Source organism: Notothenia rossii (genome assembly GCF_949606895.1).
Source record: "Notothenia rossii genome assembly, chromosome: 8".
Lineage (NCBI taxonomy): Eukaryota > Metazoa > Chordata > Actinopteri > Perciformes > Nototheniidae > Notothenia > Notothenia rossii.
Window position 1 is genome coordinate 31,492,583 of NC_136906.1, and position 24,731 is coordinate 31,517,313.

General features: G+C 41.1%; 2 protein-coding genes across 4 annotated transcripts in view; both read right to left on the bottom strand.

Moving 5' to 3' along the window:
- The window catches only part of LOC307014437 (uncharacterized protein), a 35,898-nt gene extending 12,704 nt beyond the window's left edge, over window positions 1-23,194 (bottom strand). Inside the window, exons 1-3 of one of the 3 annotated variants that reach the window (XM_079642333.1) lie at window positions 22,768-23,194; window positions 20,409-20,977; window positions 8,811-9,977 (exon numbers count right to left, since the gene is read on the bottom strand). In XM_079642333.1, the coding sequence (XP_079498459.1) occupies window positions 8,844-9,977; window positions 20,409-20,777 (1,503 nt within the window). In that variant the 5' untranslated portion in view covers window positions 20,778-20,977; window positions 22,768-23,194 and the 3' untranslated portion in view covers window positions 8,811-8,843. Of the gene's footprint in view, window positions 1-5,949; window positions 9,978-20,408; window positions 20,978-21,854; window positions 22,740-22,767 lie in introns of those variants that run through there. The other 2 variants (XM_079642332.1, XM_079642334.1) reach the window with 2 other exon arrangements.
- LOC307014433 (uncharacterized protein) lies at window positions 75-4,446 on the bottom strand. Its single transcript, XM_079642325.1, has 2 exons — window positions 2,721-4,446; window positions 75-2,362 (listed from the first exon to the last, which is right to left on the bottom strand). The coding sequence occupies exons 1-2, from the start codon at window positions 3,115-3,117 to the stop codon at window positions 225-227; spliced, it is 2,535 nt and encodes an 844-aa protein (XP_079498451.1). The 5' UTR covers window positions 3,118-4,446; the 3' UTR covers window positions 75-224.
- Window positions 23,195-24,731: the final 1,537 nt, after the last annotated feature.

Here is a 24,731-nt window from a genome sequence, read left to right on the forward strand (position 1 = left end):
TTTTCTGCAAAGTAAATTTTTTGTGTATAATTTCTCCTTTTCCCTGTACTGTTGCACACAATTAAACACCAACATACACAAAAAAATATTTTTATTAACCGAACAGAATTCATCATGAAACAATACTGAACAATAACACATGAAAAACCTGTACACAGCCTTTTTTAGAACAGAGTTCAACTCAAGGGAACCTTTGGCTGTGACATGACCATCTGATCAACCTCTCACTTTAGATGGTCATAGGTTGCTGACTTGGCCTTGGCAAGAGTTGTCTTGGAGTACGCCTGCTTGTAGCAGACAGACCCCTTTGCCACCATGAATTGTTTGTGGGTAATGAGGTTACTCAGGGTCTCCATTCCCATACTAGGTCTGAACTCCGTTCTGTTTTTTGTGACAAGACTGAAGATGCGTTCGCAGTCTGCATTGGAATGGAAGATGCAGAGGATAGCCAGCATTACCTTGCAGAGTAAAGGGTACTTGAGATGGCCATTTCCATCCTTCAGCTGACTCATCAGGTGCCACTGTGTGTCTGGTCTGTCACAGCTGGTGATGCTTTCTGGCAGAGCATCGGTTTGGTAGGTCATGAATTGACCCTCAAGCTTGTCCATCTCCTCAGCATTCATCTTCAAGCAGGGGAATCTGCCTGTGAAGTACCTCACAGAATTGAAGTCTGCGCTGTCCCGTGCAGACATGTCAGCCACAGAAGCATTCCGTAACACTGGGTCATCATAGGGAAACTTCTTCACCATGTACTCAACAGCCTTCATGTAGAATGCCCGCACAGCGCTGAAGACCTGGGCCAGCTGCAGCTCCTCAAGCTCAGGGTGATCTGCTATGAAGTCTCTGGTGTTTTGCCCAATGAACAAGGTCTCATTGCTCTTCTGGTTGCTTGGTTCCCTAAATGGTACCTGGTGAACCTTAGCAGCTGCATTGATCACCTGAGGCTTCACAAATCGGTTCAAGAGATTCTTCAGCTGTGTGGTCAAAGTCCTGTGTAGTACTTGTATGCAGGGTTTGTCTAGCTGCAGCAGAGTGTTGGCCTCATCAAATATCGGCAGGACCGCACTCAGAAAGTAGCAGTAAAGATGGAATGTTGGGTCCTGCAGATGTTGACATGCCCTCTGCACTCTCTGTTGTGCCCCTGTCTTGGGCTGAGTGGGTGCAGTGCTAGATGTCTTGGGCTGAGTGGGTGTAGTGGTAGATGTCTTGGGCTGAGTGGGTGCAGTGCTAGATGTCTTGGGCTGAGTGGGTGCAGTGCTAGATGTCTTGGGCTGAGTGGGTGCAGTGCTAGATGTCTTGGGCTGAGTGGGTGCAGTGCTAGATGTCTTGGGCTGAGTGGGTGCAGTGCTAGATGTCTTGGGCCGAGTGGGTGCAGCGCTAGATGTGTTGGGCTTTGCCGTTGCAGTCTTGGGCTGTGTGGTTGCAGCTGCTGGTGTTTTCTTTCCCTGACTGAATTTGGCTAGGTTTTGTTGGCGAAAGAGATAGCCTGCCAAATCAAACTGAGAATTGTCCTTGCTGCCGCTACTGTGGGTTGATGTGTCCTTGCTAACACTGTGGGTGGACTTGTCCTTGCTGCTGCTCTGCGTGGACTTGTCCTTGCTAACACTGTGAGTGGTCTTGTCCTTGCTGCTGCTCTGCGTGGTCTTGTCCTTGCTGCTGCTCTGCGTGGATTTGTTCTTGCTGCTGTGCCCAGACTGTTCTGACTCAAAGTATTGCAGCAATGCAGGCCACTGCTGCAACAACCTGGCGATGCATTTATCTAAAGAGAGCCACCTCGTACTTACATGTTTAACAATCTTTCTCATTTCCACTCCACACAGATCCTGAAATTTCTTCAGTCCCTGTTTCCTCTTGCTGGATTTGTCTAGGTAGAAGTATATGTCCACCAGCAGCTCTTCAATGGACACTGGAAGCTGAGCAGCAGCTTTTTCTGCAGCTAGATGAATTAGATGGCACGGGCATCCCAGCACATATACTGCACTGTTTTTTTTGTTGATGTAGCCTGCCGTGCCAGCTTTGAGTCCCTGCATCACCATGGCATTATCTGCCCCAAAACTCATGCAGTTGTCCCAGGATATGCTACGTTTCTCAAGTTCATTGTCAATGAGTTTGAATATGTTCTGCCCAGTAGATGCCTCATGACACTCTGGCAAAGATAGCAGTACTGTCAGAACACGCCCAAGTCCTCGATCAAAGTACTTCACAACAAGAGGATACAGCTTACAGTCTCCATAGTCAGTGCTCCCATCCGTGGCTAGGGAGTATGGAGCTGTCCTCATTGCCTCCGTGATCACAGACGCATCCTCCTTGGCAAGGGCTCCAACAATGGCGCTGCTCTTTGTGCGACCAGACCCATACTTTCCTGCAATTGCAATCACAAAAATATTGAATTGTATTATCATGATTATACTCTAGATTACACAGAATTGCAGAATTACAATCATGATATTAATCCTCTGTAGAGTAAGTTGGCCTAGGCTATTTTTTTTTCACCTTTACATAAAATGAAAAATGTTTATCAGAATGATACAGAATCAGTATAAATTAGCAATCATTAATTTGCAAGATTTAAATCAGATTATCAACCAGGGCAGTACTGTAACTGTTTTATATAGGCTAGTCTGTACAGATTGTAGAGTGTATTGTGACAGTATACAGATATAAATCTATGCCTATGAATGCTTGAGATGAATTGAGGCTATTTGTCATTTGAGCCTTACCAGCGATTTTCGAGTCCGGAAACATCTTTTTCACCAGTGGCCCGATGTGGTCGGCCACCGCGATCGGGATGTTGTGTTCCACCAGAAAGTCCACAGCGAGCACTTCGGCATTTATGACACTGGTGTCACTGTCAACCGTAAAGAAGCCCGCGATGGGCCTTGTAGCTTCCACTGCCGCCTTGTATGACGTGTGTTTAGCAGTCCTGGTGTGCTTTTCAACGTCGTGTCGGCCCCCATGCCTCACGCTAAAATCTGCCTTACACAACATACAGTAAGCGTGGAAGTCGTCCAGCTTCGACCGGGTGATGGTCGGCCATTCTGCGTTATATTCTAACTTGAAGCGCTGTTCAGAAATTCGCCGCTTTTTCGGCGGAGGACAAGTACGTTCACCATCCATTTTTGATAGACTTCAACTGACAGCTCGCTCCGCGATTTCGCGGGCATAGTGTATTCACGAATTATCATTGGTCCATTAGAAATTAAGATAATAAAAACACAACACATATGTTAAATTATATAATGAAATAAAACAGATATTAATATTTTCTACTTATCTGTGCTATAAATGTAATTTTTGTATGATTCCAATTATCTTAAATAATTTTATAACCAAAATAGCTGAATTTGCTCGTGACCTGTTCAAACCAGTCTATGGTTCAAACAGAGAGGAGACAAGCGGGGTAAGGCAGCAAAGAGCGGCGCCTCACGTCAGATTGAGCAATCCCTCACAAACTGGATTAAACGCATGCCTTTTTCTCTCATTGTCTGTGAAATGTTTGTAGACACTCGTATTATGTCCTTTCTATCCATTGAGTAGGTAATGTATTTTAGGTAGGCCTATGTGTTGTAGTCTTGCTGATCTGACATAAACCCGCGGTGAAAAAGCAGAGGGGAGGCAAACAGTAGGCTATCTCTGTCTCAATGAGGAGGGCGTGCGAAAGCCTGGACACTAGACTCCATTAATCACTTCACGTCCCGATTTACTGAGATCATTGCTTGAGCTAAAATGCTTGTTTCATACGACGGGACAGAAGATAACTCGATCGACCAGTCACAGTGTGATTGTCTATGTTAGACGGCACGCGCCGTTGAATTTAAGAGAAAGGCTAGCGGAGCTAGTGAGAAATTAGCACCTCCTGTATAATGCCTCCCTGCTCTGTAACAAAGATGCTAGTGAGGAAATATCCCCTCCTGTATAATGCCTCCCTGCTCTGTTACAAAGATGCTTGATGGTTTTACCCCGATATATATATGTAACAGTATGTAACCATAATGATTTACCCCGATGAATCTGCCACAAAATACAACAATGCAAATGCAGAAGAATGGAAAGCCACCAGTACGTTTAATTATTAGCCAAGATTACATTGATATCCGAGTGTTTCCGAGGGGATTGTTTAATGTCTGTCATCCATTTAACATCATACAACGTCGTTGTGATCACTTTGAACCCAACAATCTTTTTTTTTAATGTATTGGTGAGCTGAGTTTGAGAAATTAAACTTTGCTGCTAAAGTTGTGTTTTTTGGTTGCTATAGTTATCTAGTTGCTATGCTAGCTAGCTCAAGAGACTTAAATAACCTAAACGATTTAAATGGAAGCGTTCAATTCGCATGTAATGATAGCTAGTTATATAGAATATGAAAAATAGCCAGTAGTCAATGTGCAAGCTGCCAATTGAATTACCGTAATTTTCGGACTATAAGGCGCACCTGAATATAAGCCGCAGCAGCTAAATTGAATGATGTGTACATATATAAGCCGCACTTGACTATAAGCCGCAGGTGTTTTAATGTTTAATTACCATATGTAAGGGTTCGTGCACAGAGGGGATTGTCGGGAAAGAGATGGCTGTTTGAGGAAGCTCCCATTTATTAACATTTCAACAAACAAGTTGCATATTTGCATAACGTATTCAAGTGTTAGCATTTATTGCAATAGTAGCTACAGAACATGTACTGTGCTGTGTAAACTGTACTGTATCACATAGTGTTTCAGACACACAAACTTTTCAACTTTCAAAATTAAACGGTGCGCTCCCAGCGCACGTACCGGCAGTGATCTAGAGCAGCGGTTTTCAACCAGTGGTACGGGGACAAACTGTCTCGCTCTCGTAATGTCTGTCTGTCTTGCTCTCGTTCTGTCTCTCGTACCACTCTCGGTTCCACTTTTACTTTTGCGCGCTACCTGTCTCACTCTTTTCCGACCTCCAGCTTTTCCTGCTGGAACCCGCCGCTTAAAGGTGGGGGTCCGCGGACCGGCCATAGAGCCCATAGAGTTAAAGGCGGTGGCCGTTAGCTTTAAAAATCCATAGATTAGCCGCACCGTTATATAAGCCGCAGCGTCGAAAAATGGGAAAAAAGGCGCGGCTTATAGTCCGAAAGGTACGGGTATGTTTTAATATACTCTATTGACTTCACATATTTTTCACATAGGCCTATCTGACTCTGAAAGCCAACTACGAACCTCACCGCACGGCACTGGTCTACATGAATAGAATTCTTCATCAACAGCGGGAGCCAAAACAGCATAGCATCCTGGTAACAGTAGTGAGGGCATTACAAAAAAGAAGTACAGCCGATCCTATTGGCTCTTTGCCAACGCAAGGGACGAATCATAAAACGGCTTATATGTGAGCTTTAGTGCTGGTTGGATGTCAACACATGCACGAGGCTGCCAGCTCACCGATTCATTTTTCAATTTGTTAGGTAATGCGTAGGATATTCAAGTCAAGCGTAGCGGCGTAATTAGGGCCTGGAAATCGTATCTGCTACGCCAAAATCATGTATGTTGGCAGCTCTGAAATAGGTATAATATTATATTTCTTGGAGAAAACTCAGATTTGAAAATGATTTCAAAGCTACGTAAAACAGTTAAGAGTGATTGACATTAGAATATAATACAAATACAGTTCTACTGCTAATAATATATATATTTTTTTAAATAGTCAGAGAAATAAAATGCTATTAGTTTATTTTTTTAAATGAAGGTAATAAGAATAATTGAACAATAGAAGTTTGTAGAAGTATTTCAACATTAACTTCCACTGACCCCTGGCGGTCAAGATGTAAACAATTTATGCACAATTACTTCATACTTAAGTTTCACTCGTAGGTAGTCATGACAAGAAATGTGTTGTAATAACATAAAAATGTGGTGTTATACCTTGAAAAATATGAGTGCCAAGTTAAGTCTAAAGAAAATGAAATAAAGCAAAAACACAGCTGGCTTGTCATTAGTTTCTTTAATAATCTTTTTCCAGTACAAGACGCTCTTTCTTTTTTTTCTTTTTTTTTACATTTTATTAGGAATGCGGTAATAAAGATGTGTCCACAGTGAGCGATCGGTGAGTCGGGCTCTTTGTGCTGCCGTCAGGTTTTTTTTGGTCCTTGTGGAGCCCGACGATGCTAAAAACTGGAATGATTTTTAATCCTGCTACAAAAACCAATAAGAGGAATGTCGTATCAGCAGATTATCGTCCTGATCAATTCTAGTCAATAAAAAATAACTAAATGATATCATCAGGTTTTTAACAATACAGTAAACTCCCAACACAGGAAGGAAACACGAGTAAACTGGCAGGAAGTACTCAAACAGGAAGTACTTGTACACACTTAGCAAAAGATTGAAATGTACTTTAACTGAACCAGGACCCTGCTTAACAAAAATACAAAATGATTTATAGTCTGCATGTTTCTACAGGGATTTTTCCTGAAAGCATCTTAACTTATCTTAAATGTTGACTTTGTAATCATGGACACCGGTGCTGTCTGAGGTAAAAACCAGCAGAGGAAATTAGGAAAAGCAACAAAAAAGAAAAAGCCATTATTTCATTTTTTGTGGTTAAAGTATCTATATGGTCTATTTGCCAGCTCATATAGTCCTGTTGTGAACAAATAAATGAACTTTTATGTTAGGAATGTATAGCTTGGGTCCCCAGCACATAGAAACTATCGGATGCTAACTTGCATATGCTGGGCAATTTGTACAATCGGCATAAGTCCGTTAATTACCATTATAGACTGGGACAATAATTTAAAAATTGCTTTGCCAATTTTAGACTCGTTTTTGCTGTTACTTGAAGATGCAGAGTCAATTTCTGACATTTTCAGGATCAATATGGCAGTTTTAACCAGAAAATGCCAATACTTGAACTCTCAGTGGACTGATTTTTATAAATTATGGGTCGATCTTTAAGATTAAGGGGACTCTGAATCATTCGGATTGGACAGATTGGTTATTTATGTGAAAAAGAATGTTCCACAGTAGAGATAATAACGTTCATATTGTACTCTATATCCAATGTCCGCAACACTACTCATGGTATTCATAATCAGCCCACTGAGAGTACAAATATGGCCACTTTCTGGTTACAACTGCCATTTCTGATCCTGAAAATTTCAGAAAATGAATTTGGTATTCTAAATAATATTTAAAACCACTCCAAAATTGTGCTAACTATTGTTAAGAGGTTATAATACATTTGACAACATATGCAAGTTAGCATCCGGCTGTGGGTCCCGTACTATATATTTCTAACATAAAACGTTGAGAACTCAACATTTCCGGATTCACTAAGCTGCCAACTCGACTAATAATTAATTAAAAAAATTGTAAAACTTGTCAAAGAAAAAGGTTTTTATATTTTGGTTGAATGTTTAATTTTCAATACATCATTTATTTTAGTAGGGATGCACACTATGGACGTTTTTCAGCCTATAGTAACTTTAAAAAAAAGAAGTTCATAACTTGATGAAATATTCAAATGAGATTTTTTTTTTTAAATACAATAAAAATCAAAAAGATGTTGCACACTGTACTTCTTCTATAGGTTTGAATATATTTGATTTCCTATAGTAATAATGCTTTATTGGGATTATAATTCATAGTATAGACATCCTTATATTGCATTCGGGATTGTGGGAAACTGTATTTTGATTTCTCTGTCTGTACACACAAACTGAAAGATTGACAATAAAGTTGACTTTGATATTGGGTCCAATAAAAATCGTGCTCCCTACTTTTATTTTATTTAATATGATTTGAGTTTAGTTCCCTATTTACTCTCATAACTATCTACTTTAATTTTGTAAATAGAGAAAAATAAAATGTGATAATTTGACTACCCTGTTAGTTGAATTGCCTTCATCATTTAAAGATTAATAAAAAAATACAAATGTAGTTCCCATTTATTTTCCTTTCTAGGTTTTTAAAGATTAATTTGCTCATGTTAACGTAAATTAACATTTCTTTTTTTTTTCAAATCTGCAAATGTTCATTTGTACCAGCTGGCGAATAACATTCGTACATTTACGAGCTAAAAAACTTGTAATTTTCTGAGATTTGAATAGTCAATGTAAATGTAATTTCGTGATTTTTTTCTCCTTTAATTACAAGAGTTTTTTAAACAAAAAACTACCACTTTAATCTCAGAGAATTTCTCAGGTTTTTTCACTTAAGTCTTTTGATTTATTTCTCGTAATAAAGTATTCTTTCATATATGTACCACTTTAATTAGTTATTATTATTTTTTAAATGTAACATCACCTCTCTCCATCATCGTTTGTGTGCAAACAGTAGTGAAGTAAAATGCCTCTGGATTTAATCCAGATAAGAAACATTTGAAATGAGACTATAAAAGTACAAAACATTTCTGTTACACATTATCATGTACAATTACTCACTGTGAACTACTGCGTAAGGAAACACCTGAGCTCTGGTGAAATATAATACTAATATTAATAATACGACTACTAATAATGATAGTATTGAGGATGAGTAAACAGCGTCCTGGTTCAGCTGCTGGTCTCTTTCAGTAAAAAACTAAATTAAGTACTCAAGATTGGTCACTGAAGTATTTGTGCTTGTATCAGAATAAGTTGTGGGACTTCAGTTTAAAGATTATCTACAGCCCCGCCCCACCCACACACAAACACACAGTACATGAACACACACGCAGACACTTGCATAAGAGCAAATCAGTCAGAGCACCCTGCCCACAGATATAATGCAAAAGGTATGAAAATGTAAGAAAAGATTCATAAGGAAAAAACTTTATATATAGTATTTATAAAAAAAGAGGAATAATACTTTGTTTCTCCGAGAGGTTAAAGGGTGTGGAGTTTAGCTGCTGTCGCTGCCCCCCCCACTGCCGCTGCTGCTGCTGCTGCTGCTGCTGCTGCTGCTGCTGCTGCTGCTGCCGATGCTGCCGCCGTTGGCCGTGTCGGCACGATCCCGCTTGTGGATCTGCTCGTGAGCTTTGAGGTGGCCCGACTGGCTGAAAGTCTTCCCACAGTGGGGGCAGGCGTACGGCCGCTCCCCAGTGTGGATCTGCTGGTGAGCCTTCAGGTGTCCAAGGCGGCCAAAGCTCTTCCCACACTGCGTGCAGCCGAAAGGCCGCTCGCCCGAATGGATCTTTTCGTGGGTTTTTAGTACGCCCGAGTTGCTGAAAGTCTTGCCGCACTGCGAGCAGGTGTAGGGCTTCTCGCCCGTGTGGATCTGCACGTGGTTGCGGTAGCTGGACTCCTTGGTGAAGCTCTTGCCGCAGTGCTGGCAGCAGTACGGCCGCTCTCCTGTGTGGCTCAGCTGGTGTGCCTTCAGCTCCTTGGACTGGCCGAAGCTCTTCCCGCAGGTGACGCAGATGAACGGCCGCTCGCCTGTGTGCAGCCGCTGGTGCGAGCGCAGGTCGTCGGCCTTGGTGAAGCCTTTGGGGCAGTGCGCGCACACGTAGGGCTTCTGCCCCGTGTGGATCAGCTGGTGGCGCTTCAGGTTCCCCGCCTGGCCGAAGCTCTTGCCGCACTGCGAGCAGGTGTAAGGCCGCTCCCCGGTGTGGATGCGCTGGTGAGTTTTCAGGTTGCCCAACGTGCTGAAGTTCTTCCCGCACTGCGTGCAGGAGAAGGGCTTCTCCCCCTGCATGTTGCGATTTTTTCTCAACGTGGCGTTCTGGGTTTTTGTCGACCTTCCCTGCCCCGCCGCCTCCCCTGCTGACTTCCCCACCTCTGACGGCTGCAGCTCGTACAACGCCCCCCCTCCGAACTCGGGTTCGAGTTTTATGCCTTCCAAGAGCAGCGCGTCAGGCCGCAGCTTGTTGAGCTCGGTGCGCAGCTCGGCCATGTGGATGGACTCCAGGCCGTTGTGCGGCAGGTGGCCGGACATGTTGTCGGGGTACTCACACTTCAGGCCGCTCAGCTCCGTGGTGTAGTAACACTGCAGGTCCACGTGGTGGTCCGACTTTATGTACTCCAGCGTGTCCGTTACCTGCAGCAGACAGGCAGCAAACCATTAAGTACTCGATAATGACACCAAATAACATCATAGAGTTAACATAGAAAAAGTAAACATAGAAAAAGTAAATCGAAAATATTGTTTACATTTCGTGATTCGTTTTGGCACATTAGATTAAAGACATTTTAAAGCCACTCAGAATAAAATTGTCAGTAAATCAACAGTGACATTTTTGCGAGAGGCATTTGGTAAATTATTTAAAAAATATATGTGTATCATATTTATAAAATCCCACATTTAATCACTGAGAATTTGTAACACTTTTGAAAGATTTTTTGAAGACATTTTAAAACCAATTAAGTTTACTAATTAAATGCCTATAAGACTTAACCAATTATTACCCTGTGTTAATAAACACAAAGTGATTCCTTCCGTATTTCCTAGTCGTTTGTAATCTTGCGGACCTGGGGCAAATGTTTCTCTGGACACTTTCACACTGCAATAAAAAGATAAACACAGCCAAGTCCTATTTTGGGCTACATGGAAAATCTAAGTAAAAGTATGTGATTATAATCAGGAAAACATATTTTTCAAAGTACTTTATCGATCAAAAATGTTTCTTATACACTTTCCGTCAGTTCACTTAATGATTAATTTATAAAGACTACTTATAAAGCGCTCAAATAATAAAAGTTAGGTAAAATTACAATATCTCCTTGTGAAATGCAGTGAAGTAAAAGTAAAGAGTAGCATGAAAAGAAAACATTTAAGTACCTTACATTTGGACTTAAGTACAGGATTTCAGTAGATATATTAAGTTACATGCCACCACTAAATGTGTATATTGAGAAGTGTGAATAAAATCGATTGAAGTTGAGTGAAACCAGCAGTTATAATCCTGTTAAAGCCAACTGAACAGTAGGGCTGTACCCAAATATCCGAATATTCGGTTTTCAATTTCGTTATTTTCTTCTTTTTTTTTCTAAATGTATGCTATCAATAAAGGCAAATTGCCACATTCTTATACTATATTTATACTTTTTAATTGCACTGTTAAAATGCGGAAATATCTCAGCTGGGGTACCTGACATCGCTTTCAATAGCTAGATCTGATCGATATCGACATAAACGCGAGTGAAGTCTAATCTGACGGGAGAGAGGGATCAGCTGCTGCTGACGAGTCGGCACGCAGCTCTGCATGATCACATGCAGCGGTGAGCGGAACAAAACACACACTTCAGGTTAGAATATCACACGTAGCTATTTTAATTATCTCTCAAACTACAGTACCTAGTTATAGATCCGGGCCAGTGACATTTTTATTATCACTGGCCCCACCATTGTAACCCCTGGCCCAAGAGCATTCGTCCAAAGAAATCGTCTAATAATGAAGAAAATTAACACATTTGTTGCCATGGTAATTTATGCACAAACTACATTAGTACTTGTACTACAACATTTGAATCATCAGTTCTTCCTCATTTTCCTCAATTGTTCATATTTGGTTTATTAAAATAATTATATTGTAGTCATTGTTAAAAAATGTCTGATATTATTATGAGTATTATTATTTATATAATGAACTTTCTGCCTTCCTGTCAATAGGAGTTAGAAATGTAATGGCTATGTAATAGATTAGATTAGGAATTTCATTATCCTAAACTGCTGGGACATTTCCCTATAGTAGGGATGGGAACGATTAATCGAATATTCGAAATTATTCAGGTTCTCGAATAATGATTCGGGTATTCGAATATGATTTATTTTTTTGGGAGGGATGCCTGAATTGATTACATATTATCAAATTGAATAATTCAAAGTATACGACAGTGCCATAGCTAAATGTGTTAGGTGACGTCTAAAGGTGTGTTTTGCTCCGCTCACCGGTCCCTCACAGCGGACAGAGCTGTAGGTGCTGATCTCTCTCTCTCGCGTCCGGTTATACTTCACTCGCATTTATGTCCAAATCCATCAGATCTAGCTAGTTCTAGCCAATGATATGGCTGCTGCCCCTCCCTACACGCAGACCACGCAGACTCAAACCTCATCTTATGACCAAATGCGCTCCGCAGCCGTTGCGAGGTTCCGGCGCTAACAGTTCATGAGCGTGCTCCCCCGCCCCCTGTCAACACTCGCGACACATGATTGGCCAGCCTAAACAACAATAGGCGCTGCTTGGCAACAATAGGCGCTGCTGTGTGGCGGCAAAGTACATAGACATTTTGACAGGAGAGATTTAGTTTTGCCGGTATTCAACATATTTTACCAGTCATAGTCCGGTAATTATTTACACTCTAACGGCCCCTACACACGGCGGCGTGCGTTGTCGCTTGCCAGCGGGGGGGCTGAAACTCGACCAACAACCAATGACATGAATCTCCCGCCCCAAACACACAAGCACGCGGTTTTATTGGCTAGAGCTTGTACTGGCATATGATTCGATTGGCTGACAGCTCCGTCAAGGCGTCAAAAGTAGAAAACATTGCTCTACTTTTGCAGCGAGCACCGCGAGAGAAGCTACGCTTTGCTCCCACAATGCAGTTTGGTGAATCGTGACATCACCCCATTCAAAGTGAATGGGCAGAAGCGTTGAAGCGGCAACGCACGGCGCCTTGTGTAGGGGCCGTTAGAAGAGTCCTACACAACAGACATGGTGTCAAAAAGGAGTAATGTGTGGAAATACGATTATGACTATATATTACGACTCATTTGATAATCGATTAATGAAACGATTAATCGACTATTCGGACTATTATGCCTTGCACAATTTATCAAACGCTCTTATTTAGCCATCAACTGTTAGATTTAGCTTGAGGCTGTTTTAGGCATGTGTAAACCAACAATGAAGACAATAAATATGAATACTTGATTCAAAAATATATATATTATTAAATTAACTAAACACATTTTGAACAAAATTAACATTGCTTTTTATTTAAATTAGATAAATAATATTTCCCATCAAAAGAAACAGTGTTTTAACAAATCGTATTAAATAATCTGATGACAGAACTGTAAACAGAATAGCTGAAACTTTAACTAAATAAATAACTCAGTTAGCTCTAATCATTAACCCATGTTTTTATAATGTAGTTCAGTGGTTCTCAACTGGTGTCGCAGACCCGTTTCGAGTGGGTCACAGATGTGTGAGTGAAAAAAGAAATTGAAGAAAACATTTTTTTTTTAAGGCCCGATTTTCTAACGCTTTGCATGCAGTAGGCTCTGGACTGGAAGTACCGGAGAGCATAAATGGTTTCTCAATAAAACGTCTTTGCTGAGGTTTTTTCGAGTCTTCTGGCCAATCAGAATCAAGATTGTTGCCGGAAGTCCCCACGGAGAATAACTTTGCGTTAGAACTCTTCTTTATACATCCATGGGTACAACTTCAGATAAAAATGAACACATAATGAAATATGACCCCTGGTTTGATGATTGACAGGTCACAGAACAATGGGGGCTATCTACCGTTACCCACAATTTAAAGTAAGTCACACAGACTATCTCCTCTTTACTCTTCTCGCAGCAAGATGTAAGAACAAAGTGAAAAACAAACAATGGCATAAAATATTATTAAAATGTTGGGTAGTAATAGATTTATTTATTTTCTTCTCAGAGTGTACCTGAATGCGTAGTTTATATGTTAGTAATTTAAAAAATCTCCTGGGGGAGAATCCCCCCAGACCCCCTGCTGGGGTTGAGTTTTCAGCATGTGTGCCTTTTTATACAGTTCAGCTTTCATTCCATCATCTCATTAAGCCTTATTTAAAAAAGGCATACTTTTGTTCTGTGAAGGGATATAAGGGATATATGCACTGTACTTCACTTTATTTAATAATGTATGCTGAAAAGCGTATATTACGGCACCATTTTTTGTTGAATAGATTTGAGTGGTTCAAAATTTCGGGTCCCGATCTATTGACTAAGGAAAAAGTGGGTCCGAGGCCTGACCAGTTGAGAACCACTGATGTAGTTAACTCCGTGTGTTGCTGCTAGCATACATAATACCTGACGTGGGAACGTTACTCGTGGCTGGGGCTACAGAGCTACTAGAAAGACAGTCGAACCCGGTGCATTCCTCCGTCTGGATGTGGTGCACTTTTGCTAAATGTTTAGACAAATTGCTCGCGTTACCGCCCTTACATGCTAAACTCTTATTGCACTTTTGGCAACGAGCATTGTCCACATCGAGATGGGTAAAGTTTAACCACACCTCGGAGCGCATTCTCTCCGCCATCTCCGCAGTGTGTTGCTGCATGTAGCAGCCGTGTGTGTGTGTGTGTGTGTGTGTGTGTGTGTGTGTGTGTGTGTGTGTGTGTGTCTGCATGTAGAGCAGCTGTGTGTGTGTAAACTGCCCCGCCCCCTCGGACACATGTACGGGGAAGAGAGGTCGCGTCTGGATTGGAAAGATCAAAAATACATCATAGACGCATTTGCTTGTCTTTTTGCATATTAGAAACGAGTTGGCGACACTAAGACGATATAATGCTTATGTAGCAATAATACATGACATATATTTTTTAAATGTCTCCAGTACCGATAAAAAGACCAATAACGTTGGAGCTTAACGGCGCGCAAAACACACGTGATGACGTCACCAACGAATTGACGACTGAATTAGTTGGCAACTAATTTGGTAATCGATTTTAATCTATTAAGTCGATTAGTTGTTGCCCCCCTAGTGCAAACTATGCCAAATTAAACTTATATACATATTATACCTTGCTATACCCGCAACCTCCGTTCCAGCTGAGAGGGTCTTCTCTACAGCTGGCCTGATTGTGAATCGCCTCCGCACATGAAAGCTGTAGGCCTATAGCTGTCAAACTGGGATCACCAGTTCAATACATTTGACAAATTCGACTTAGTTTCTATACTTATTTGAACATATATTTATTGATTTCCAAAAGTTATTGAAAAAAAAGTTTAGTGAAGCTTAGAATTTTTCTTTTTCTTTTTATAGGATATGTACATTTTGGTTAACCGGATAACCGTTTTTTGGGTGGTCGAATATTCAAATATACATTTGCTTTCAAATTCCCATCCCTACCATATAGCCAATATCTTTATATTTTCTACTCTTCACTTACTTGTCAGCATAGGTCGGCATTGATGTACAGAGCCGACTAAATACCTTGTTTATATTGGCATCATATAGAGAGGTGCAGTGACGCGTCCTAAAACCAGGAAGTAAGCTGCTGGTTCCCTCGATAAAAAAGCAATGGGATTTCTCCACAGGGTTCTGGAAAATAGCTGGAAATAAGGTCTGTGGAAAACTAACCTGTATGATAAATGCACGTTTTGTTCAGCCGGATAATCTCCACATACTACTACTTTGATAATCATAAATCTAATCGATAGATAAGATTTATGATTCGAAATTATAAAAAGGGTTTTAGGAACGCGTCACTGCACCACTCTATAGAAGCCAACTCCATCGATCAAGCCAGTGTGGCTGAAACTTTCTCTCCCTCTTCTTCTCATGCTCCCTGTCACTCTCCTTTAGCTCCTCCGGTGACTTTCTTTTATTTGAAGATAGTTTTTTGCCCGGTGCTTGGCCGGTTACCGCTGGTATTAAAAACATTTTGTCGAATGGTTAGGTGGCACGAAAGTCTGTAGTGAACAAGCGCGCTCTCGCCCACGGGAGCCTGCTCGCGCTGCGATCCGCAGCAAACAGCTGTTTGCTTTTCACCCAACAAGGACAACCGCCTCACGAAACGCTATGTTCTAGCGTTAATAAACGAAACAATTTAACAAAATTGCTAGTCAAAATACCAATACCACAGGACAATTTTTTTTTTTAAAGCAATATTTTTAGTGGCCCCAAGTGGAAAGTAAGTTATGCTGATCCGGGGGGTCTAAATAGTGCTTCAGGGCCAGCGGGCCATTTATAATGTCAAGCCCTGAGATATGTTTATTTTTACTGTCGGGTCACTCCTTACTGGATCCGCGAGCTGCACGATACTGACGGGCTATCAGGAGAGGGAGAGAGCGCTCCGTTTATTATAAATTACTGTACACTTTTGAATAATGTAGTTAATCTACTATAATTAGTTTGTTTAATATTTAAATTATATCAATTTGTTTTAAAGCTCAATAAATAACAAAGAAGACCTTTGACCGGCACTTTTCTCATTTTGTCTGGAAGATTTAAACTTTAACGGACATGTTGACAGGCAAAAACAAAAACGGAAACTCTGGGCACAACAACTATGGAAAGTCACCTGAATGCTGTAAGTACCGGTAGTAGCTTAGCTTAGTTGTTGTCCAGTTGCCATGATGAAGGCTTTAACCGCTGAAAACAGTAACGTTACACATGATAAAAATGTGCACGCGCGCGCCAAATATTCGCTGCTTATGACTAACACCACCAACATTTTTCTAGTCAAGCGATAGTCGTCTATTAAGACGATTAGTCAAGTAATCGTCTCACGTTTATGATACATTATGATTATAAATAAATATATGTATTTTTTTTTGTTTCAAAATGGTTTCAGTTTCAAAGGCTGATGAAAAGCGCTATTATAACAGCATGGTAAGTTGTGCTTCACATCAAATATAAAATAAAACTAATAATGAACCTTTGAAATATAAATGAAATTTAGAGAGCGAATGAGAGTCACAGCGCACGGACGCAGCGGTATAAACAGCAGAAGCTCCGGTAAGGATTCTTATTGTGTGTGTGTGAACAAGCAGTGAGGACACACACGGAACATTTAGTTCTAGTTTCTATTATTCATATCTGAATATAAAAACCCAATAAATACTACAGAGGAAACGGAAACACTGAAAATATGAGCGTCGGCAAAAATCCCTCATCATGAAATGAAAGCTTTATCGTTTTCTGAGGTCAGAATGATTATATATTATAGGTCTATATATGTTGATACAAAGCTAGGCTACTGCCCGACTCACTGCTGCCGTTTTCCTCCGAGTCTGAGAAAGTAACACACGTTGGGGAGAATTAAGCTCCGTGTTTTATTATGAAGCCGGCATTCAGGAAGCTGCGCTCTGATGGTGTGGATTTGGAGGAGGCTTTTTGCCGTCGTAGTTTGCCTTTACTCGCTCAGAAAGTAGATCCACACTTTGGATTTCCTGCCCGACCAAATAAAGTGAATGACCAGGCTCCGCTCTGAATGAAATCTGAGGGTTTGCAGCGAGTTTTAAAAAAAATGTTGTATATATATATATATATATATATATATATATATATATATATATATATATATATATATATATTCTTTTTTAAACTAATCGACTGATGAAAAATTGCCTCGATTATGACTTAATTAGTTGCCTAGTGATTCATCGACTATTTGGGGGCAGCCCTAGAAGACATGAACAAAACATACGAGTATCATAAAAGCTTTTTTTGCCACAGATCTTGTTTTCTACAATAATCTGAGAGAACTCTTGCGATAGTAACTTCTGGGTTAGTCTTCACATCAATGCACCACTGTGTATGGCTCCAGTCCCCCTAACCTGCTGTCTGAAGCAATACTTGATGCTGTATTTCTTAGCTTACAATAAAATGTGTCATATAGAGCAGTGCTTCTCAAACCTTTTAAAGTAATGTACCCCCTTTGAAACATTTTCTCAGCCAAGTACCCCCTGACCGACCCCAAACACTTTTGATAGAATAAGCCAATATAAATAATTAGAATATAGTGATGTTCCATCAGTGTGTGATTTATTAACTCCATGCACGAATTACAACAAACTAAGGATATTTTCATCTTTAGTAACAGATTTTTAAGCAATATATGTTATTATATATAATAAAATCCACTGTGGTGCCTGATGTGCAACTATACCATTTGAAACCCCATGCATAGAAAACAGCATTACATTAGCAGTCTCTAATGTAGTGACCACAATGCATGAGAGGGTAAAAAAAAAAAAAACGTTCTAACTGAAAAAGATGTGCAATTATAAACAAACAAACTAATAACACTGCAATTTTCCACCGCAGCGGAGCCGGCTCTCAGTACCGAAAGCCGGTTCTTAGCTGGCCCCACTCGGCTGCCGGCAAGTATCAATACTTCACGCTTACGTCTGAGGGGGGCGAGATTAACCTGAGCAATAACAGTTAATCGCGAGTACGGAAAATACAAGTTGTAACAAGCAGTAGCGCTGAGCAAAGTGACTGCGTGACCACACACACTTGTAAAAACAGAGAAGAACCAGTTAAGCACTAGAAAAGCACAAGAACGGATCTTGAACCCTTGGTGGTTCTAGGAATATTTTATATACAATTGTGTTTTCTATTTAACTTATTGTACTATGATTATTTTGTAATCATGCATGGTATTTTTTTAATTAACCTTTTTTTTTTTATCTCACGTACCTGCAGTACCCCAACGTACCCATAGGGGTACCCCCATTTGAGAATCACTGAAGAAAGTAGCACTGATGAGCATTTAACATGCAAGTATCATAATCGTCTGTTTACCACAAATCTAGTTTTCTACAATATTGCAAAATCAGATGGAATAATCCCATTGCTTTTTGTCCAGTGAGCCGTTGTGATGCTTAGTTCAGGCTCGGCCTACAAAAATAAATCATCACTACACCACTAAATTATGAATTGGATACAGGCAAACAGCATATAATGTGGAAAAAATCTGCCGTCGCCGCTATTTGTATATAGGGAAAACACTGGGGTTGGGTATCGTTTGAATTTTAACGATTCCGGTTCTGCTTTTCGATTCGTTATTTTCAGTTCCGGTTCTTTGAGAGGGTAAAAATAAGTCCCATGACAAACTGGGAGAAAAATATATTTATGAAAACATTAAGTCAAATCTGTATTCCTATTTCCAAATCACTTCATACTGTTTAATTTGTTAGGTTATTGAATACAATTATATAAAAATAATCTCTGCATTGTTTAGTCTCCTCCGATGTTACACTGCAACCTGCCTGTGAGACAGAGTCCAACCACACATGTCCAACACATAGGCCTAATAATAATAATACATTATATTTATAGCCTATAGGCCTAGCGCTTTTCTACAACTCACAGACGCTTGCACGCTTACACATGTCCTGCAATACACATGCTGCAGCTGCCCAGCTGCTCACTGTTTGTAAAAGTAAATAAATAGTATTCTCAATTCAATAATTTACTTTCTTTACCCTGCTTCATAAACAATACTGACATCCCTTTGCTCCTCCGAGTCTGGGGGTCCGGGGATGTGAGGAAAGCGCGAGGACACAGACAGGGAGGCTGCTTTACTTCACAAAGGAAATGGCGGTCAATATTAACAACATAGGAGCTAAAGCGCTTAATAACTTTCATTACGTGTTAGAGAAAGAACATAAGAAGGTTTGACAAAGATGAGGCTGTTAAACGGGCAGCGGAGCCGCTGTGTGTAGAAAGAGAGAGAGAGAGAGAGAGAGAGAGAGAGAGAGAGAGAGAGAGAGAGAGAGAGAGACGCTGAGCTGCACCGTGCAGCGATCAGATGATCCGGAGAATAGAGAGAGAGAGCTACGGTCCGCGGGGCTCGGCCTCGCCTCCTCACAACTCTTATTAATCCCAGGACCGGACAATTGTTATTTGTTCTTACTTGGAACCAAGTTTTGCTTCCCAACCCTGCCACTGTGCTCCACTTCCCGCCCTGCCCCGTCTAACAGTACAGAAAGCGGAGAGATGCATTTCCTTAGGAATCGACAAGCAGAACCAAAAGTAACATTTCTAAACGGACAATTTGCGAATGAGTTCTGCCTTTTGTAAACTGAATTTAACAATCATTTGTCAATAAATGAGGGCGAAAAACGTCACTTGTCCACCGGACAAGTCAATTGAAAGATCTACGTGTCCGATATTGTAAATGACACGTCCCGGACGGTGGGACGTGTGCTTTTTCGCACACTGGACTCATTACATTCCTATTTAGAGTCAATACAAGTATGAGTTTTGTTTAATACGTCTCACTATGTTGCCAAAAAAAAGAAAAAATAATCATGTTAAGAGATGAACATCCCTTACGTTTTAAAAAAATATATTATATAATATGGTCACATTACTAAAACTAAAATAACTTGACATAAATATAAGGTCATATTGCACATATTCACCATGGTAACGGCATAGTGATACTGCTCTCAGTAGACCGCACAGATCTAGACTCACAATTAATCCAATATCAATTTTCAGTGCAATACTGTACGTGTAGTAATTTTATTTTAACTACTCAGTCTACTTTTTTTTTAACAACAAAATAAATGTATATTTATAATATTCCTGTATTTTTTTCTTATTTATTATATTTTGCTTTTCTGTACTTCTTATCATTGTTGTCCCTTTGCTGCTATGACACTGCACATTTTTATCGTTGTGGGACTAATTAAAGATACCCCTATTATAGTAGGATTATTGGAATTAGAGTAAAAACGTTCTGCCTTTACTGTTACCTTTAGCTGACTATCATAAAGGCAAAAGTAAACCTACTGTGAGCAGAGGGGTACCTGGGAGATGTAGTCAAACACGGAGCTGGGCTCGTAGTGGGACTTGTAGTCCAGCTCCGTGGCATCGCTGTGGGTGAAGTGGCCCAGGTGCTGGTCCCCGTGATGGCCGTGGTGCTCCGACTTGATGTAGTCGAGGCCGCTGATCTCCATCTTGATCTGCTCATGGCCCAGCTCAGCGGTGGACAGCGGCTGGATCTCCGACAGGTCCACGGTGCAGATGGGCTCCAGGTCTCCGTCCTCCGGCTCACTCTTCACGCATGGCAGCATCACAAGAGGCTCGGCCACCTCCGGGACGTCTAGGGAAGGGGGAGGGGAGCTGCACTCAGGGGGCAGGCCGAGGCTCAAACAATCGGCCTCCAAGTCCGTCATGGTGAGGGGCGGGGCTGATCCTCCTCACCTATCTGCGGTACAACACCTCGGGTAGCGCTTGGGACCAAAACCTTCTCCGCCCTGGTCCTTCCTCCCTCCCCTGTAGAAAAATGTACCCGTCCTGAGTGGCGGTGGGGGGCGTGTTCCTCAGAGTGTGTCCTCACTGCTGTGGTCACCACCCACACCGGACTGGCACCAGCCTGCAACGACGTGAAAGACACAGTTTAAAGACACTTGTAGATCAATTAAGCAGCCGTAAAGATAGTGTGTTCTATGCACGGTTGTTTTCCTTTTTGGTTTGTTTTTGATGCGCGGAAAGTGTGCTCAAATGAGAGTGATGCTGTCGTGTATTTTTCAGGGAGCCCATAGTTAAAGTATATTAACTTGGAATGCAGCAGTGCGCATTACTTATCATTAGACGAGGATAAACCAATCACAGCCGACAGATATCTTCACTTTCCCTAAGTCTACAGTTTGTACCGACCCCTAAAGACAAATAACTTCATGTAAAACATAATTTAGGCATTTTTTTCATACTTATTTAATTGCTTTAGAAGCATGAAGTTATTTTCTATTATACATATATTTTCCACATTTAATTGTATTGTCACTCCTATGTCTCCACTTTGTGGATCAGATTGCAGGTCTTTGTCTTGAGGATGGGAAGGTTATATAGATACAGATAAATCCTAGTTATACTACAGAAAAGTAAAACCAGCAGTTCAAGCTAAAACAAAAGAGCTATGAGAAAGCGATGTATTTACATATCTTTAGTAATTTTATGCTGGATGAGTGTGCTGGAATTTATGTCTGTATAACTTGTACTTTCCTCACGTTTCCAACAGTGTCAGAACATTGCACTACATAGTTTTATATAAAACACTGACAATACATATTTTAATGCAAACATATTTGTAACTCTACATACAGTTTACTGAAAAAAATGACTTCACTTTAGATAGTTCAACTTCATTTAACTGTACATAAAACATGTATTAATTAACTACCTGCACAATCATTTCTTTAACCGTCAGTAGTTAATTTACATTTTACTGGTAACTCAATACTTTTACTTACATTTTAAACGCAGGACATGTAGTGCAGTTTTTTTCACAATGAAGTGATAATGCTTTTGCTGAAGAAGAGTTTCAGAACAGTTCTTACTCTTGGTGGCTACAGAGGCCACCCCGCACACACACACACGTTAAAGTGTGCAGGCTGGTATCAGCCGTTAACGTTAAACTCCGACAAGTCTTCACTTTTCTCTAAAAACAGACCGTTACATTCCTGCCGAGCCCCGGCTGCAGCCCCCGGTGTGCCCGCTCAGTCCTCTCTCTCTTCGGGCTGAATGTGAAGGGGTTACCTGTCTCTGCAAACACTCAGGTAGCCTTTCAACCCGCCACGCAGCCTCCCGCAACAAACACAATCTGGCGGTGATTTACCCCTCAGAGGATGCCTTCACAATAACACCGCTTCCCCTGGTTCATCCGCGGGGAGGTTTAGTTTCGGTGGTTGTTCCAATCGGGGGAGAAAACTCCACATGACAGAGGAGGAACATGTATTTAAACGCGCATTTCTGACATACAAAGACAGGGCAAGATGCCATGTCTAACAAGCTAGCAGAGCTAACCAGTGGCCATCTTGTTTATCACACAAGCAGCCTGCTAAGCTAACTAGCTGATGTTAGCACGGAGGGGAGAAAGTGAGAGTGGAGCGGAGACGAGAGGCAGGCAGACGGAGAGGAGTAGCTAGCCTCCACCGCTGTCCTGGGCACTATCTCTGTTTAGCATGTGGGGTGGGCTCCGTTGGATGCTGCTGACAGCTCAGAAACAAAAGGGTCAATTTATGAAATCTGTGGTGCGACCCGCGAGGATCTGTCAGAGAGCGGTACAGGCTGTGAGGAGAAGCCGGAAACTGAGCAGAGCGGCGCGGAGAGAAGCAACACACCGGGGCAGAGCTGTAAAGATCGGAGGGGCTTGTAGTACGTTACCTGCGGGTGGTCCGGTGCATTGCTGTCCGCCTCGGTCACTTGTAGCTAACTCCGCCGGACCCGCCACGTCCACCTCGGCATAACAACCCGCCGCCTCGCCTCCTCTCCTCCCCTCTATCGCTGACTAATTCCGCTCCCTCCTTCCTTTCCTCCCTTCCTTGCCTCTCTCCCCCTTCGATCCTTCTTCCTTCCTGCCCAATGGTCGCTCGTGCGCATACCCGTTCTGGCGGGTACACAGGTAACTACGGCAACGGTAGTGGTGAGAGGTGGGCTATTGTCGCGCGCAGTTGCCCGAGCGGGTGCGCGCACGGTAAAATTGTTTATTGTTACAGCATCATATGTGCTCGTGTATTTATGTTAGCTCCACGCGCCCTGTGTATAATCACAAAGGAATGAATGAGCGTGTAGCACACGCCCCCGCTGATCCGGGTCAACGCGGTCAAGTGGCGGGTGGAGACGTCACTCCGCGGCAATTAACAAGCTCTTTAAATAAATGATGTCATATTTAAGAGAGACACGACAGGTGAATAAATATCACATACGCAGTTGAGTATTTACATTATGTTGTATTACTAAGTTTTCTGAAATGTTACATTTAATATGCAAAGGACGGATGCATTCTCTTATTATTTTTAGTAACAACGTGTTCTATTAAAATTAATTTTAGGCTCTAAATGATATTTGTAAAACGCTTCGGAATATAGAGAGGAATGAAACTAGAAAGTTTGTATGTAAGTAAAATCATGTATTGTGAAACTCATACATTTTGTACACACTACAGGTGGAAAAGAGTTAGTGTCTCACATAATTGCATGAAATGAACCCCCCAGGCAATATGATTGGCAGAAAAAATGTAGACTAACTTTAGTTTGTTTATTAATACATATCTTATCAACTATTTTGTTTATGCTCAATTTAGACTTCAGCTGCAACAGCTTATCATTTTTTAAATTAGCTTTGTCTTTTGTTGTGTTTTGGTATTTCGTTTTTTTCTTGCATTAAAATAATCCTTTACCCATAAAATGATCATTTATACAGTTGCTCAACCATGTAACTTTAAATTCGTAAAGATGACATCTTTAAGAGTGTGAAAAAATGAAAGAGAAAAATCCATTTATTAATCATGATGTGACAAATCCCAAATGTTATTTAATCATGTTGTTTTATACCTCAGTAGCTGTTAAGCAGCGTTGATTTACTCTCTCACAAGAATACACATGTTTAATAGGAGTCGAATGTGGTTTTAAAAGGAGTTTCTATGGATCTTCTTATCCTCTTAGGAGAAATTCGGCTCATATTCAGGTTCATAATTGTATTTTGCACTGGCCAATAGAAGCCCGAGTGTAATGATGTCACTATGTTACAGAAGTAAACAAAGGGTCGCGTTTGAATTGTCAGTTACGCGTTGGAAGGTTCCTAACGGAGTGAAATTACACGGTCATACCCAAGTGGTAGCCATGAAAAGAGCTGTTCGAATTCTCTAGACTAGAGGGCAGGAAAGGAACTTTGAAATGTCCTTTAGTTTAGGAAACACTGGACCTTTCTTTACGAAAGGAAAGGAGAAATTGCTGTCCCACAATACCTTGCGGCCGCAACATTTACCGTTGTCACTACCCGATCTGCAGCTCTGCCCGATCTGCAGTGCGCATGTGCGAGATGCTCCGCCATATTGGACAACTCCGGACGGCAACCCAAGTAGGACACTTGACACAGTGGCTTTTGGCAAATCACAAAAACAAAAAACTCGAGAGAGATGAGTTATTGTTATTACAACGTGACTTCACTATTATTTAACAACTCTTTTTATTGAGTTCTTTTATTTGGGGTTAAGTACATTGTCAGAATAAGTGAGAAATGGATTTAACTTCTGTTATGCCATACATTTTTGCATACATTCACAGTAAATATTTATTCAGTATGACAGCTGTCTAACAGAAGTTAAATCCATTTCTCACTTATTCTGA